General features: G+C 37.1%; 1 protein-coding gene across 1 annotated transcript in view; it reads left to right on the top strand.

Annotated features, from left to right (window-relative positions):
* The window catches only part of LOC126235420 (NFX1-type zinc finger-containing protein 1-like), a 362,382-nt gene that overhangs the window by 192,987 nt on the left and 151,911 nt on the right, over positions 1-17,484 (top strand). Inside the window, exon 8 of the mRNA XM_049944143.1 lies at positions 6,415-6,580. Coding sequence (XP_049800100.1) covers positions 6,415-6,580 — 166 coding nt within the window. The remainder of the gene's footprint in view (positions 1-6,414; positions 6,581-17,484) is intronic.

Genomic DNA, 17,484 nt, shown 5'->3' with positions numbered 1-17,484 from the left:
GATATTTAAACAACGTGACTGTGTCATGCAGAACACTACTAATGCTGTATCCAAACATTATGGCTTTGTTTTTCCCATTCATCTGCATTAACTTACATTTTTCTACATTTAGAGCTAGCTGCCACACATCACACCGACTAGAAATTTTGTGTTAGTCATCTTGTATCCTTCTATAGTCACACAACTTCAACTGCAAATTGCTGCCCACCCCATCCGCCAAATCATTTGTGTATGAAGAGAACAACATTGGTCCTATCACACTTCCCTGGGGCACTCCCGATGACACCCTTGTCTCTGATGAACTCTCGCCGTCAAGGACAACGTACTCCTTAAAAAGTCTTTGAGCCATTCGCATATCTGTGAACCTATTCCGTATGTTTGTACCTTCAGAAGAGACAGTAGAGGAGTTCTGTTTTAATAGCTGTGTATTTATTGGTCAAGGGTGGTGCAAGGCTGATATCGCTGATTGCATCCATGTACTCAACCAAGTGAGTAACCTGTGTCATGAACTTTGTGCTGTCACAGATGACATTCAAAATAAAAATGCTTTCCACAGTGGTGAACCACGTGCTTTGGTTGATCTAAATGATGAGATGAGCCCCCAGTCCAGTAGGTTGCTATGGTGACATCCATAGAGGAAGAACAGCAGTGCAGTTTGGCTCCACACATGGCACAACTTGATGCGCAGTAGGTGAGTTGTAAGGCAATGCAGCTGGCTGCATGAGGCCTGGAGTGAATGAATTCGTGCATATCACAGATGACATCTTGGCCAAAGAGAGGGTACATGAATCCAACTGGTTGGATTAGTGTGGCTTGAAAGTAGCCCGTTTTGCGATCGGAGCTGAGACCATTGCAAAATCACAGAGTAGGTTGTTCGACACCCTGCATGACAGCTGCATTGTAGCTGTGCAGTAACCATAGATGTTAAAGATCGTGACATTCTTACACTCATATCCTGATATGCACAACTGAAAGAAATTAGTACACCCTCCTAGAGGTTTTCAGTTCTCTCAAGATTTATTGTTGCAACAGTGCATGTGGAGAACATGAAATAATTACATTTAAAGATTAATTCATTATTATGTGAATTTGCCCCAACATCATTGATAAAATTTGAGGTAAGAAGAAGCAAGCCAGGTCCCTACTGTACACAATGAGAAACACAAAACAAATGGGAAAAGAAATGGTGCAAATTACCTTTTGTAGGGAAAACATGAAATAGCATAAGTAACATCTTGAAGGCAAAGGCTTTCTCTGAGGTTTTCTATGCCCATCAGACAATACGTAGTTTCTTGTTCAATGCAAAAGACGACCAACCAGCTATCACAAAAAGTGGGGTTTATAAAATCACATGCCGATAGTGTTAGTCTTGCTACATTGGACAGACGGGGAGGGTAATCTGTACCAAGCTTAAAGAACACCTCAAAAGCTTGGAGATTGAAGAAGCCTGATTCAGCCTTTGCAGAACATTCCCTGAACAATAACCACAGATACACAATAGATGAACAAGTCCTACACACAGAGGAAAAGAGGGCCAAACTCAACCAATTAGAAATTTTAGAAATTAAAAAACAGATGTGTATATCCCCACACCTGTTATTAAATGAGCAAACCCAATTCAATTATTCACCTCTTTTAGATGAGATCACAGCCCCAGGATAGAAGCAAAACTTTGGGCGCTAGTCCATCATGTTTAAAAAGCTCTTGTCTGATGCACAATAACTTTAGCCTGATCATTGTAGTGTAATTGGTAAGTGTGCACTAATGTTTGTAATTTGTTAAAAATGGTCATGGATGTAATTGTACATTAAGCTATGGATTGATACCTTAAGGAGTTGAGATGATTATCTTTGCTTTGTCATGTTTATTTGTGCATTATCATCTTTGGGAATCAGTAATGTTTTTGAAAATGGGCTTATAAACCAAAACCTAGGTTGTGCAATAACATTAATAATGAATTGTGAAACAAGGCTAAAAAAACAGTGTTTGTTTAATTAATGTAATTTCTTCAATTACTTTGTTCCCAAACCCTTAGCATTTCTCATTTCACCAGCTATTGATGACCCTTTAAAATTACATTCTTTCATTGAAAAAGTCTATAGTTAGTGGAATAACACGTTAGATAATGAAGTTTTGCATAATAAACATATGGCATAATGCTTTCCTCTTTGTGTGCTATCATTTTCCAAATTCTCTTTTTGATATCTCAAATCATTTATGAAATGTGAGAAATGTTGTGGATATTTCATTTTGGCTGATTCATGAGCCCACATGATCGCAAATGAGTGTACAACAGCAGATCAATTTTCTTGAGCTTGGTGACAGATGGAGAGCTCCACCCAAGTGTAAAGAAAAATTTGATATATTAGCTAAATTTCATACACAGTAACATATTATGTAATATGCACTAACCGCAAAATTTTTCAAATTTCTCTCAGTGTCTTACTCACATGTAAATATCACAGTAACTATGACAGTTAACAAAGTGATGGTCACATCATCAAGAACCTGACATCTGAAACTATAAGTAATGCAAAAATAATTTTTTTAGCTAATAATATCTGTAAAATCATTTGAGAAAGATTGCAGGGCTTGCTCTTCAATTCTGTCATCGCTGATTGGCCAAAATGTTGCAAACATTTTTGACCTCCCCTCCTGAACAAACGATGAACTCGCCAAGTGCTTTGGATGAAAATTGGTCACTGTGCATCAGCCACCTTATCCTGCATGGACTCTGCATCTGTTATCCTCCAAGTGGCATGGACCTTCATCAGATCAAAATCAATGTCATCTTTCAGGTGCACTAGTTTTTTTTTTTTTTTTTCTGGCACTGGCTTTTCTCCTTAATGGTATCAGTTACTGATTACAGAAGTCAATTTCAGCTATAATGATAATAATTCCATGTGGCTCAATGGCCTGGTGCAAATCTTTTATTGGACTCCACTTTGGCAATTTGCATCTCCCTATGCTACTCCACTTATCCAACTGGAGATTCCAAAACATCTGTTGTTTCTGGTAACCCCTCACTTTGTTGAAAGGCGAAGACTAGGTTAAAATGCGGACTGAAAAATCTTTGATCCATCATGGATTAGATCCTGTGCCTCTCAGCTTTCAGGCATGCACTTTACCACTAAACTACCAGGCCCGAACGGTGATATATACAGTCACAATACAAGATACGAAACTAATTTTCATGTATATTTTGTATCCTTGTCCAAGGTTCAGAGTGGAGTGGTAAGATATTCCACAGACTCATGTCTAACATAAAGCAAGAAATTGGGAATCTCTACCCGTTAAAAATAAAAATAAAAGTGGACTTCATTGGGCACTTTTTTTACACATTATCTAAATATCTAGATTTAGGGATGGAGAAGTTCTAGCTGCACCCCAAGTAGCAGTGGTTGTTATATTACTTAGGATAAAACTGATGCGACATTAGGTTTTTTCACAGTAGCAGCTTTCTTACTGATTTATTCAATTAGCATAAGTGTGAATAGCACTAAGTATAGTGACAGTTTTTTTATTAGTTCTTTGACTCATTCCACATCCCTGAAGATTCCCCTTCTTGATGGGATGTACTGTATATGGTAAATGAATGAATTAGTCTGAAAAGGAGAGTTTATAATTAGTACATATTAGCAGTGTTTGCCCATTGTAAGGAGACATTGGCTTTATGTGTGAAAAGTTCCAAAATTGAGTGTTGCTTAATGAGCAGTGGAGAGTTTTATAATACAAAGTTCTATGAGATACAGAAAACAAAGCACTATTATCAGAAAGCAAATTGTACTGTTACATTTAATTGTGACTGTAATGAAACTTAAATGGTGGATGGTGAGGCATGTAACCAGGCAAATGGCTGGCAGATAGATATGGAACTTCTTTGTGGGGTTTCAAAAAATAAGGAAAGAATGAGACAAAAACATAACAGATGATGGATGGTCAGATGAAATTACAAAATGTACTTTTGAATAGTGTGATGGAGTGTAGATAAAGACAGTAATGCATCAGAATGCCTATGGGTTTCTTTGATCTGCTTCCAGAAGTGAACTGATTATCATTATCGTGACGATGGCACAAACATTACAAGATCCCACTCATATAATAAGAACTCTGCTACCAATGTGAACAGTGCAACTCCCAAAAAAACGGTCATAAGTTGTAAATTTCAGTACTAGGCACTGTAGCAGACAGTGGACAGCAAGTCATTAATGGTGCAAACTTTCAACCACAAACTGGAACATTCACGGTTTTAACATTCCCTTCCCATTTCAATCGTCAGAAAATTCATTGTAGTCTCACGTCAAATCAAACTGCAGGTGCATAAATTCAGATAACAACCAACATCAGAGCACCATTTGTAATAACTGGTGAAAGGAAGTTAAACATTCATAGGACTTAAGTCATAACTTACATATCTTTGTCACATAATTTAAAGATCCTGAGTTTTACAGCTGATTAACAAGGCATTAGTTGGGTCTATCTCAGTTTATTTTGTATGAGCAGGAGACTCTTAAGACAGCCAACACTATAACATATTGACCTAACTTGACAAAATTAAATAAATAACCATGAAATACTTCAAAAGCTCTATAAAAACGAAAGTTCCACCTTGGAATGAGTTGCACACTCGGTGGATGGCTGTTGATGTTTAAAAATCATTTATCAGACTACCACTGTTGTGTCATACTTCAGTTGTATTTGGTGGACTCAGGCATGTAAGGCTCTGCTATGGTCATCAGTATTTATTTCTACTCTACTGTGCGACCAAAATTAAATTCGGGAATTCTCTGAAAAGTATTTGTGGAGTATCTGGTACCACACAGGTAGTCATACAAATCCAACCTATAAAAAAAGTCTCTGTTGCTTAAATCCCAACAAATTTGCAAAAGGAAATTAGTAATGGATCATATGTAAAAATATTTACCTTGTAAAACCAGAGAATGTTCAAAGAATATGTTATCTTGTGCTGTATATAGAAAACAATTTCACAAACTACTGTTTCTGTCTGACAAGAGTGCTTTGGGGGCTATTTGTAATTAGTAGCTACTACATAAGCTTTGTCAGTGTCCTGTATACGAAATATTTCAGTGGTTGAAATGAACATGAGACACTTTTATGAATAACTCGCATCATCATGTAGTCACAAAGCCATTACACATACAAAGAACCAGTTAGCAACAACAGTATTCCTGTTGTTCTTGTTATTATTGTAAGGAATGAACTTATGTTTTCAGTATTACTACAAGCATTTTCATTAGAATCTTGATTAACCTGTATAACAAATATGTGTTAGGAAACAGTTTGGACAATATTATAAATGCCAAAAAGTATATTTTGTGGAGCTTTTGATGATTTCAGCTACCTGAATTTTTTGGGCTATGCTTTGTTTTTACATTTGGAGTGATTCATTAATAGGATCCATAGAACAAAAGATGCAACCCTTTGTTAAGATTTGTAACTGTGCAGTATTTGAGTGTAAAAACGGGGAAAAGTTCATTGGCCAATAACGAGGAAATTGCAGATGAAGACTGGTGTTACAAATCTGTTACTGTATGGTTGCCCCTGTTGGTTTGTAGAACCACATGCTGTCCTTATGACACATACTTCCTGTATGACAGCATTACTATTTTTTTCTTCCTGCTAAATTTTGATACTTTAATTGGCTTGTTTGGTATGCAATTAAGTAGAACAATCAGAAGCCAAAGAGTGTCGCATACTCATGGATTAAGCATTGGGCACCAGATGCAGGAATCCTGCATCATGGATTCACATAAGGTCCTTGCGGAGGTGGTTTGCTGTTGCCTTCCTCAAACTTGTTACAAAGTGTCAAGTGTGTACCTGTAACATATGGATGACTGTGATTAATGCTTGTACAGGGTACCATTGTTATGGAAGAAATGAAGGGAGAGAGTGAAATTCAGTGCCAGCACATAACCTACTTCTCTCAAACAGCACCAAGGGGCCACTGAGCTTAATGTATCCATCTGACAGATGGATCACAATCAACAATATCACATGCCTCACTTCATGAGATAATGTGGAAAGATTTGGAATTTAAATCCAAAACATTGGTGCAAAGACTTGCGATCCGGAACTTTATGCCAATACTGCTCTTCCGCTTGCCAACGAATATTTTCCATGAGCAGAATTCAAACCAGCTTATCACAGAGTCAAGTGTCATCACACAGGCATGCATTAGCAACCTCAGCGCGGAAGCGGATTAACAAGGAAAAACGTTGTGGATATTTTAAATCATTACTCAATGGCTTTCATGTAGCCACAACACAAAATTTCAGTTCTTAGCATTTCGTGAATGTCCTATGAATTCATTTGCTCAACCATGTCATCCAAGTCTTGTTGTTCCTTTGTTCTTTTGATTCATTTTCTCAGATATTATCATTACTTTAATTTCAGGATTATCATCATACAGTGCCAAGTTGTTATCAAGGTGTGAAATGCCTTGTGGGAAAGTCCTGGAATGTGAACACATGTGTGCTGGGACTTGTGGTAAATGCCATCAAGGTCGTTTACATTTGCCATGCCAGGAAAAGTGTGGTCGTCTGCAAATATGTGGACACGGGTATGTTTATTATGTGGCCCATATTTTTGACTGTTTGATGATAAATATAGAAAACCAAGAACTATGATATTTAATAAAATGTGGAATTGAACCTCAGTTTCTGGAAGGAATTAGTGTTAAATTTAGCAGACTTTGCTGTTGAATATTGTGTAGGCCCATTAAAGTAGTTTTCATGGAGTGTGTCACTCTTACGACCGAGCGAGGTGGCGCAGTGGCTAGCACACAGGACTCGCATTCGGGAGGACAACGGTTCAATCCCGTGTCCGGCCATCCTGATTTAGGTTTTCCGTGATTTCCCTAAATCGCTCTAGGCAAAAGCCGGGATGGTTCTTTGAAAGGGCATGGCCGACTTCCTTCCTTGTCCTTCCCTAATCCGATGAGACCGACGACCTCGCTGACTGGTCTTCTCCCCGAAACAACCCAACCCAACCCAACTCACTCCTACGATAAACGATCCTGATTCCTAAAATTGTAGTCTTTTAATCAAATAACAGGATAAAGAAAACAAAATCAAAGTTAGTTTTGTCTTTTAACGAGAGGGAACTATTCTTGGCATATGGCAGTGAAGAAAAAGATTGTATTAATGGACCAGTGCAATAACTCAATCTATGAATATTTCTTTTCATCAAACTGTATTTTTGTACCTCAGAGCAGAAAAAATGTATGACTGAGCAAAGGTAATAGAACAGCTTAGAGGAATCTGTTAAAACCTGGTTCATGCACGCTATCTCACAGCAAGGAGATTATAAATATCATGAACCTACATATGTCACCATGAGTGTTGCTAAATGGTGAACAACTTGAGGGGCTAATAATTGTTTCTGGGTCTGGGTTTGGTAAGAATGAACTTGTAGCTGATTATTGCCACCAGCTCTTTTAAAATTAACTTTGTGTATGGTCCACTTATCACTGTTGGCAGTAGCAGTGTTTTTGTATATTTCGAAGATCTTGGATCACAACAGTAACAAAAAAAGTTACTTCAGGGCGATCTATATGCCGACCAAGTGAAATAATGTTGAAAAGCAAGGCACTTGCTGCACAATTGCTTAAACCTTGCCCATGCAAGAAATAAGAGACCTACTGACTTGTAAAATTACGGTAGAAATACACTACATTAGTTCAAATAGAACATGTCAAAAGACTTTTGATATAATGTTAGAGAACTCTTAAATCTGAATTGCAGACAAAACGCATCACTGTTCTAAAGTATTCCATCAAGAGGAACAATGATATGCTTGCTTACAACAAATTCACTCTGCCAGAGCCTGTTAAGGCTGTCAGTGGCTTAAAAGTGACACCTCATATACCCACAGAACAGTGAGTTGCTACAGCCAGTACCTTCAAGGATTTAATATTTATTATCTGTTTTGCATATTTAATATATTGATAAGCTACAGAGTTTGTAACTTATCATATCAAGTGTTTTACATCTTGCAACCTAAAAAAGGTAATAAATATCACATTCTTACAACTGTTGGTTGTAACAACTTACTGAATTGTGGGTGCATGAGACGATTCTTTGAAGCCATTAAAACTGACCTTATTAGACTTTGACAGAGTAGATTTGTTGTATGTGAGCATAGCTTTGTTCCATTAAGCTGATAGCTTCCCAGCAGTACTCCCTTTCCCACAAAACAGAGTTGATAATTGGTTATATGAAGTATCAGTCAGCTCAGTGTCAATAAATAACAGTTGTTTTGTAATACACAGATTTTCATGTGGTAAGATTTGATATATAACTGATGACCATTAATAATGCAGTTTATTTAATAATAAATTTTCCAAATTGTGAAAAAGTTATCCTACCAGTTGACAGAAGTTGAGGACAGTTACTGTTTTTGCCATTTAAAAATAAATCTGACAGGAGATACAGAACACATACATCATTATGAACATTGTGTGCCATAATCCTGTTTGTGGCCAGTTGATGTTGTTGTTTTGGTGGTGGTGGTCATTCTTTAGACTGGTTTGAAGCAGTTATCCACACTTGTATGAGGCACTTCTCTCCTCTGTAAATACTGTATTCCACATCCATTTGAACCTGTGTCCTGGATTCCAGCATTGGTGTCCCTCTACAATTTTTACTCGCCACACTTCTGTCCATTACAATATTTATGACCCCTTGATGCCTCTGGATGAGTTCTAAACCGATCCCTTCTTTTAGTCATGGTGTAACAATTATTATTATGATTTCTTTCCTTTCTCAGACGTTACATCTGGCTAAAAATGGAAAGTGACGTGGACCTTGATCAAGCGTGACTTCCTTTTAACTGTACGGTATATGTTACATTGCATTTAGGAACTTTCGGGTAATTGAACATGTATCAATAATTACAGATTTCTGTAGTTGTATATATACGTTTGGATGTAGCTGTATTGCGTTGATGTACTGGTGGATATTGTGTGGTATGACTCCTGTAGTTGATAGTATAATTGGTATGATGTCAACTTTATCCTGATGCCACATGTCTTTGACTTCCTCAGCCAGTTGGATGTATTTTTCAATTTTTTCTCCTATTTTCTTCTGTATATTTGTTGTATTGGGTATGGATATTTCGATTAGTTGTGTTAATTTCTTCTTTTTATTGGTGAGTATGATGTCAGGTTTGTTATGTATGTGGTGTTGTTTTATCTGTTATAATGGTTCTGTTCCAGTATAATTTGTATTCATCATTTTCCAGTACATTTTGTAGTGCATACTTGTATGTGGGAACTTGTTGTTTTATTAGTTTATGTTGTATGGCAAGTTGTTGATGTATTATTTTTGCTACATTGTCATGTCTTCTGGGGTATTCTGTTTTTGCTAGTATTGTACATCCGCTTGTGATGTGATCTACTGTTTCTATTTGTTGTTTGCAAAGTCTGCATTTATCTGTTGTGGTATTGGGATCATTAATAATATGCTTGCTGTAATACCTGGTGTTTATTGTTTGATCCTGTATTGCAACCATGAATCCTTCTGTCTCACTGTATATATTGCCTTTTCTTAGCCATGTGTTGGATGCGTCTTGATCAATGTGTGGCTGTGTTAGATGATACGGGTGCTTGCCATGTAGTGTTTTCTTTTTTCAATTTACTTTCTTCGTATCTGTTGATGTTAAGTGATCTAAAGGGTTGTAGTAGTGGTTATGAAATTGCAATGGTGTAGCCGATGTATTTATATGAGTGATTGCTTTGTGTATTTTGCTATTTTCTGCTCGTTCTATAAAGATTTTTTTTAAATTGTCTGCCTGTCCATAATGTAGGTTTTTTATGTCGATAAATCCCCTTCCTCCTTCCTTTCTGCTTAATGTGAATCTTTCTGTTGCTGAATGTATGTGATGTATTCTATATTTGTGGCATTGTGATCGTGTAAGTGTATTGAGTGCTTCTAGGTCTGTGTTACTCCATTTCACTACTCCAAATGAGTAGGTCAATATTGGTATAGCATAGGTATTTATAGCTTTTGTCTTGTTTCTTGCTGTCAATTCTGTTTTCAGTATTTTTGTTAGTCTTTGTCTATATTTTTCTTTTAGTTCTTCTTTAATATTTGTATTATCTATTCCTATTTTTTTGTCTGTATCCTAGATAATTATAGGCATCTGTTTTTTCCATCGCTTCTATGCAGTCGTGGTTATCCAATATGTAATCTTCTTGTTTAGTGTGTTTTCCCTTGACTATGCTATTTTTCTTACATGTGTCTGTTCCAAAAGCCATATTTATATCATTGCTGAATACTTCTGTTATCTTTAGTAATTGGTTGAGTTGTTGATTTGTTGCTGCCAGTAGTTTTAGATCATCCATGTATAGCAAATGTGTGATTTTGTGTTGGTATGTTCCAGTAATATTGTATCCATAATTTGTATTATTTAGCATGTTGGATAGTGGGTTCAGAGCAAGGCAGAACCAGAAAGGACTTAATGAGTCTCCTTGGTATATTCCACGCTTAATCTGTATTGGTTGTGATGTGATATTATTTGAATTTGTTTGGATATTAAGTGTGGTTTTCCAATTTTTCATTACTATGTTTAGGAACTGTATTAATTTAGGACCTCCTTTGTAGATTTCCAATATTTGTAGTAACCATGAGTGGGGTACACTGTCCAAAGCTTTTCGGTAATCAATGTATGTATAGGGTAGCGACCTTTGTTTAGTTTTAGCTTGATATGTCACCTCTGCATCTATTATCAGTTGCTCTTTACATCCTCATGCTCCTTTGCAACAGCCCTTTTGTTCTTCATTTATAATTTTGTTCTGTGTTGTATGTGTCATTAATTTTTGTGTAATGACTGAAGTTAATATTTTGTATATTGTTGGTAGGCATGTTATGGGGCGATATTTAGCTGGGTTTGCTGTGTCTGCTTGATCTTTAGGTTTCAGATAAGTTATTCCATGTATAAGTGTATCAGGGAATGTGTATGGATCTGCAATGTAACTGTTAAATGTCTGAAATGTCTGCTTGTGTCTGTGTATGTGCGGATGGATATGTGTGTGTGTGTGTGCGAGTGTATACCTGTCCTTTTTTCCCCTAAGGTAAGTCTTTCCGCTCCCAGGACTGGAATGACTCCTTACCCTCTCCCTTAAAACCCACATCCTTTCGTCTTTCCCTCTCCTTCCCTCTTCCCTGATGAAGCAACCGTTGGTTGTGAAAGCTTGAATTTTGTGTGTATGTTTGTGTGTCTATCAACATGCCAGTGCTTTCGTTTGGTAAGTCACATCATCTTTGTTTTTAGATATATTAAATAATTTAGTTAGATGTGAATGTGTTGAGGTGAACTTCTTTAGCCAGAAATTTGCTATTTTATCTTTTCCAGGGGCTTTCCAATTATGCATAGAATTAATTGCTTTGGTGACTTCATGTTGCAAAATTATCACTTCAGGCATTTGTGGTATCATCTTGTATGTGTCTGTTTCTTCTTGTATCCACCGTGCACATCTGTTATGTTGTACCGGGTTTCACCATATGTTGCTCTAGAAGTGTTCCATGTCTGCTATGTTTGGTGGGTTGTCTATATTAATGTGTGTGTTCTTTTTTGTCTGATAAAATTTCTTTTTGTTTGTGTTGAATGTTTGGTTTTGTTTCTTTCTATTTTCACTTTTTTTGTTTCTTCCAAGTCGTTTGGCCAATGCTTGTAATTTCTGCTTCTTTTCATCTAATTGCTCTATCGCTTCTTGTTGAGAGATTTTACCTAACCTTTTTCGTTTCTTGTCTGATATTTCATTTCTTATAAATTGTGATAGTTGTCCAATGTCTTTTCTCAGTTTTTCTATTCTGATCTGTAGCCTGTGTTGCCATGCTGGTTTTGTGGGTTTCTTCTGTGTGTTGGTTTGTTCTGATCTCTGCCTAGTGTGTATATTTAGTGTAGTGAGTGCTCCTTTATAAACCAGTAGTTGTAACTCTTTCATAGTTGTATTTTCATTTATTTTGCTGTGTATGATTGTGTTGATAGTTGTTATTGTTGTTTCGACTTGTGGGTTATTTAGTGGTCTATGCAAGAATGGTCTAATGTCTGTATTTGTGTCTTTGTATTCTATATATGTTAGCAGAAATTTTTCTTTTATATCTAACATGTGTGTCACTTCGTGTTCTATTTGTGCTTGTTCTGGTGGCCGTCTTAACATTTCGTTTTCGTCTGATTGTTTGATTGATGCGTGTTGTTCTTTGTTTGTTTGCTCTGGGATGTTTGAGTCCATTACTGTATTTTCTTCTTCTTCTGATTGCACTTTATTTTGTTCCAGTATTTGTTGTACTTGTTGTTTGATGTTTTCTAATTCTGACTGGGGTATCGTGTTATTTTTGATTATTACACGGATCTGATCAGCTAGTCGTTGTTCTGTTAAAAATTTTAATTCTGGGTATCTGGTAATAAATGTTGTGTATACTTGTGATCTGCATCCAGTTGTGTTGGTTCCTAAGTTTGTTGCTTGGTAATAACAGAACATGAGGTGTCGGTTAACTTCATCTGACCATCTCATCCTCTGTCTTTGTTTTCCCACTAGAGTGGTTGCAGGAAGCATATCCTGCAAAACACCTCTATTTGGATTTAAGTCATTTTCCGTGTGGCTAGCAGTGTCGTTACCATTGTTGACGGGCATAGGGTTCAAGCGTCGTCCCCGACCATGACAGCGCTTGTCCGAGGCTTCATTAGTTCTGTCCTGAACCAACTAATCACACTAAAAGGGGGGTTAGCCCTATTAGTGGTTTGTTCTTTTCGGCCTTTTATGACTGGCAGAACATACCGGAGGCATATTTTTTCTTTTATTCTTTTATTATTATTATTATTATTATTATTATTATTATTATTATTATTATTATTAACCCCCAGCCAAATCAGTACCTCCTAATTAGTTATTTGATCTGCCCATGTAATCTTCGACATTCTTCTGTAGGACCACTTTTCAGAAGCTTCAGTTCTCTTCTTGTCTGAGGTGTTTATCATACACATTTCTCTTCTGTCCAAGGTATACTCCAAATACGTAAAGAAAATACTTCTTAACATTATGAGAATTTATATTCCGTGTTAACAAGTCTTCTCTTTTTCACACATTTTATATTGTCTCTTAGTTTCGGTGTCATCTGTTATTTTACAGACCAAGTAGCAAAACACATCTACTACTTTTAGTGTATCATTTCCTAATTTAAATTATATGCTTAATTCAACTACATTCCATTACTCTCATTTTACTTTTGTAGATTTTCACCTTATACCCTTTCCCAAGTCACTGCCCATCCTGTTCGCTATTCTTTCAAGTCCTTTGCCATCTCTGAGATTTGCTGATGACACTATAATCCCGTCAAAGTTTTTATATCCCTTTCCAGTATTTTCCTTGACTTAATTTACAGTTTTCTCAGTGTATAGATTGAATAACATCAAGAAACCGCCACAACCTGTCTCATTCCCTTCTTAATTACTGTTTCTTTTTAATGGGCTTCAACTATTAAAACTGCCATCTGGTTTCTGTAAAATCTGTACACAACTTTTTGCTCCCTGTACTTTTATCCCAGGTGCCTTAAGAATTTCAAAGTGTGTATTTCACAGAACATGCTCAAAAACTTTCTCTAAATTTATAAGCTATAAACATAGATTTTCCTTTATTTAACCTATCTTCCAAGAAAAGTTCCAGAGTCATTATTATAACAATGGAAATAATAATTTTTTGTCAGTATAATATAATGTAATTGGATAGATAAAAAAATCTACTCACCAAGTGGCAGCAGGAGAACACATATCACCTCAGCCTTCACTGGACATAATTATACCACCAGCCTATCTCAAAAGCAGATTTCCCAGGCCATCACATCCAATCCTGGTACTGCTGATCCCTCCAAAAAAAACAACTTAGGAGTACACTACTTGTCACTCAGTATTATCATGGTCTCGAATGTGTTAATCAGCTACATTGACAAGGCCATGACTTCCTAAAAATCAAGTCCTGAAATTAGGTCCATTCTGTCTTGAGTTTTTGCCAGCACACCTAGAATAGCTTTATGTCGTCCTCCCAATCTCTGCAGTATCCTTGTCAGGCCCTAAGCTACTTCTGCACTCATGTCCCTACCCTAAGGCACCTACCCCTGTGGCCGTCCCCACTGCAAGATTTGCCCTATGCGCACTCTTACCACCACCTATACCAGCCCTGTTACTGGCAAAACATATACCATCAAAGGGAGAGCCACCTGTGAAATGAAAATGATATGTCGTGTGGCGAGGGCCTCCAAGTGGGTAGACCCGAGTGCCTGGTGCAAGTCTTTTGAGTTGATGCCACTTTGGCTACTTGCGCATCAATGAGGATGAAATGATGATGATAAAGACGGCACAGCCACCCAGTCCCTGAGCGGAGAAAATCTCAAACCCAGCCGGGAATCGAACCCAGGCTCCCGGAATGACAAGCCGGCATGCTGTCCATCAGCTACAGTGGTGAACACCTGGGAAATGACACATGTCATATACCAGCCATTCTTAAACTGTTCAGTGGTGGACACGTGGGAAATGACACATATCATATACTAGCCATTCTTAAACTGTTCAGCCTTTTACATCAGTGTAAGCACCACCAAGTTGTCGGTTAGGGTGAATGACCATTGGCAGATGGTGTATACTGGTGGTACACAATATCCTGTTACAAAGCATGCTCTACAAAATGACAATTGTGATCTCGGGGCCTGTGGCATCTGGATTCTTCCCCCAGACACCAGTTTCTCATAACTCCACAAGTGGGAACTGCATGTCCATGGTTCTTGCCACCCACCTGGCCTCCATTTACATTAATTTCTTCGGTCTTGGCATTTCTTCACAGTAAATACACCATTCTTCACTCCATTTTAGTTTTCTATGTCTTTCATTTTCTGGCCTGCCTATTTTTTGCTGTCCCCCTCCCACCTCTATCACATACAATGCACTTAGCTTGTGTATTACCCTTTCGTCCACTTTCAGCTTTCAGGTTTTCAAATCCCATCCATTGCAGTCCCCAGAAATCAGTTTTTCCTCCTCACCCTATCTGGTAAGTCTCCCCTGACCCAGCATTTGGGGACTTTTTCAAACTGTAAACCCTTTTCCTAAACCTCTCCAGTCCTTTTCCTACACCCATCTTCCTCCTCCTTCAACACTTCTGCCAGAAGGAGCCAGTGGCTCTGAAAGGTTGCATACATAATTCCTTTTTTTGAATGTGTATTCTCCTGCCACTGCTTTGAGAGTCATTTTTATCTTGTTTGTTCCAACATTTCACTGGAACCCAAACAGATCTTCCCTGAGGTCGGCCTCTACAATTTTCCCACTATTTTCTTTAAATAATTTATGTTGGTAGTTTGTGACATTAGACTCATAGTTCAGTAATATTCACTACTGTCAGCACCTGCCTTTTGTAGAATTTGAATTATTACATTCTTCTTTATTGTTGTTGTTGTTGTTGTGGTCTTCAGTCCTGAGACTGGTTTGATGCAGCTCTCCATGCTACTCTATCCTGTGCAAGCTTCTTCATCTCCCAGTACCTACTCCAACCTACATCCTTCTGAATCTGCTTAGTGTATTCATCTCTTGGTCTCCCCCTACGATTTTTACCCTCCACGCTGCCCTCCAATACTAAATTGGTGATCCCTTGATGCCTCAGAACATGTCCTACCAACCGATCCCTTCTTCTGGTCAAGTTGTGCCACAAACTCCTCTTCTCCACAATCCTATTCAGTACCTCCTGTAATGGTACTTTGATTTCCGCGCCTCCGCCAATACAAAGTTATAATTTACGATCGCGCACGCAGAAGAGCGCTGCGCCAGTGACCGATTTTATAAATAATTTTGTTCTTTTTTTTTTACTTTTGCGTAGTGTTTTGTTTTTAAGAACTAATGGATGTCTCTCTCTCTCTTGTCTTGATACGAGAGACGTGTATTTTTCCGCGATGTGTTGAATGTGCTTTTGGTGAAAATTAAAATTACATTACAAGGCGATGTGGTTTCAATAGATAATGAGAAGAAGATAATAAAAAGGTAACACCACAATTGGCGTCCTGGTGACAGGACTTGCAATCTTCGGATTTGATACAAGTGCAGTTCGGATTTGATACAAGTGCAGTTTGGATTTGATACAAGTGCAATTATTATAAATTTTGGACATTTTATCTAATTTTAACCACTTAATAGCATCAGAAAATGAATTTGGACTAAGTCTCATTCATTTCAATTGTAATGTTACGTGCATGAAATTTACAACAATATTGTTTTCCCTGTTATTAATTTGTGTTAATTTTCATTTTCATGCTGAGGAAATTAATTTGGTAAAAAAAAAATGGGAAAAGGATAACGCTCCATAAAATGATTTGCATGGACGCGAAAGAAAAATTTTGGATTGAAAACTATATTTGACGCTACATTTGCAACATAAGACTGAAAAAAATTGGTGAGTACAGAAATTTACATTTTTCCAGTTTCAAGCAGCCATCTGTACTTCCTTTATTCCGATCCATTTATTTCGAAATTATTTTTTCAAATTGTAGTTAAAATTGATTTACTACTATTATTGCAAATGACAAGTGAAGAGCATATTCACAGTCATTTATTTGTGAGAGGGAAATTTCAGTACCAGTTTAATAATTCAATTTCTAATTAGAAATCATATAGAGATATCCATTTCCATAAGAGAAATTTCAGATTTCAACATATCATATTTAAAAAATTTTTTTTACCATTGGAAAATTTTATTTGCAATTAATTATGAAAATCGCAAGATGGACGCTAGACGCGTAGAAATTGTTTCCGCGGACGAGCTTAGTGAAAGTGACACATTGCAAAACATGTCCGACAGTCAAATGAATATTGAACTTAATAGGGAGGATGTTCAAGACATAATTTTACCGGATCGATTAAGACAACAACCCCTATATTTAAACAGATATACAGGCGAATGGAGAGTGAGTACTACGCGACAAAACGTGACATTGACAACGTCAACTTCAGAACCAGACATCAATCAGACACGAAAAAATGACGAAACTAAGACACAGGACTCTGACATGCTCAACCAGATTCTGAAGTTACTTGGTGACCAAAACAGAAAATTTGACACTTTAGACAAAAGATTTGACACTTTAGACGAGAAAAATGACAATTTAAAACGTGACATTGGGAAATTTGTCACTAAATTCGATGAACTGACACAGGACATAAAACAAAATTTTGAAAAACAATCGAGACAAATTGCCGACTTGACAGAAACCACCAGTAGTCTTGGAAGGAAATTTACTGACTTATCAGACAAGGTTACGAGACAAGAAAAGGTATTTGTGGAATTCAGTGACGAGACAAAAACTGACTTACAACGATGTAATGAGAAATTGTTAACAGTAGTTTTTGAACAACAGAAAACCAGTACCCAAGTTGACGAATTACGACAGTCACACAATTCCGTAAAAACAAACCAAGAACACTTAGACCTGA

Source organism: Schistocerca nitens, chromosome 2, assembly GCF_023898315.1.
Source record: "Schistocerca nitens isolate TAMUIC-IGC-003100 chromosome 2, iqSchNite1.1, whole genome shotgun sequence".
In the NCBI taxonomy this organism is placed as follows: domain Eukaryota; kingdom Metazoa; phylum Arthropoda; class Insecta; order Orthoptera; family Acrididae; genus Schistocerca; species Schistocerca nitens.
The sequence above is the reverse complement of the archived record's forward strand: the minus strand, read 5'-3'. Positions and strand labels throughout refer to the sequence as shown.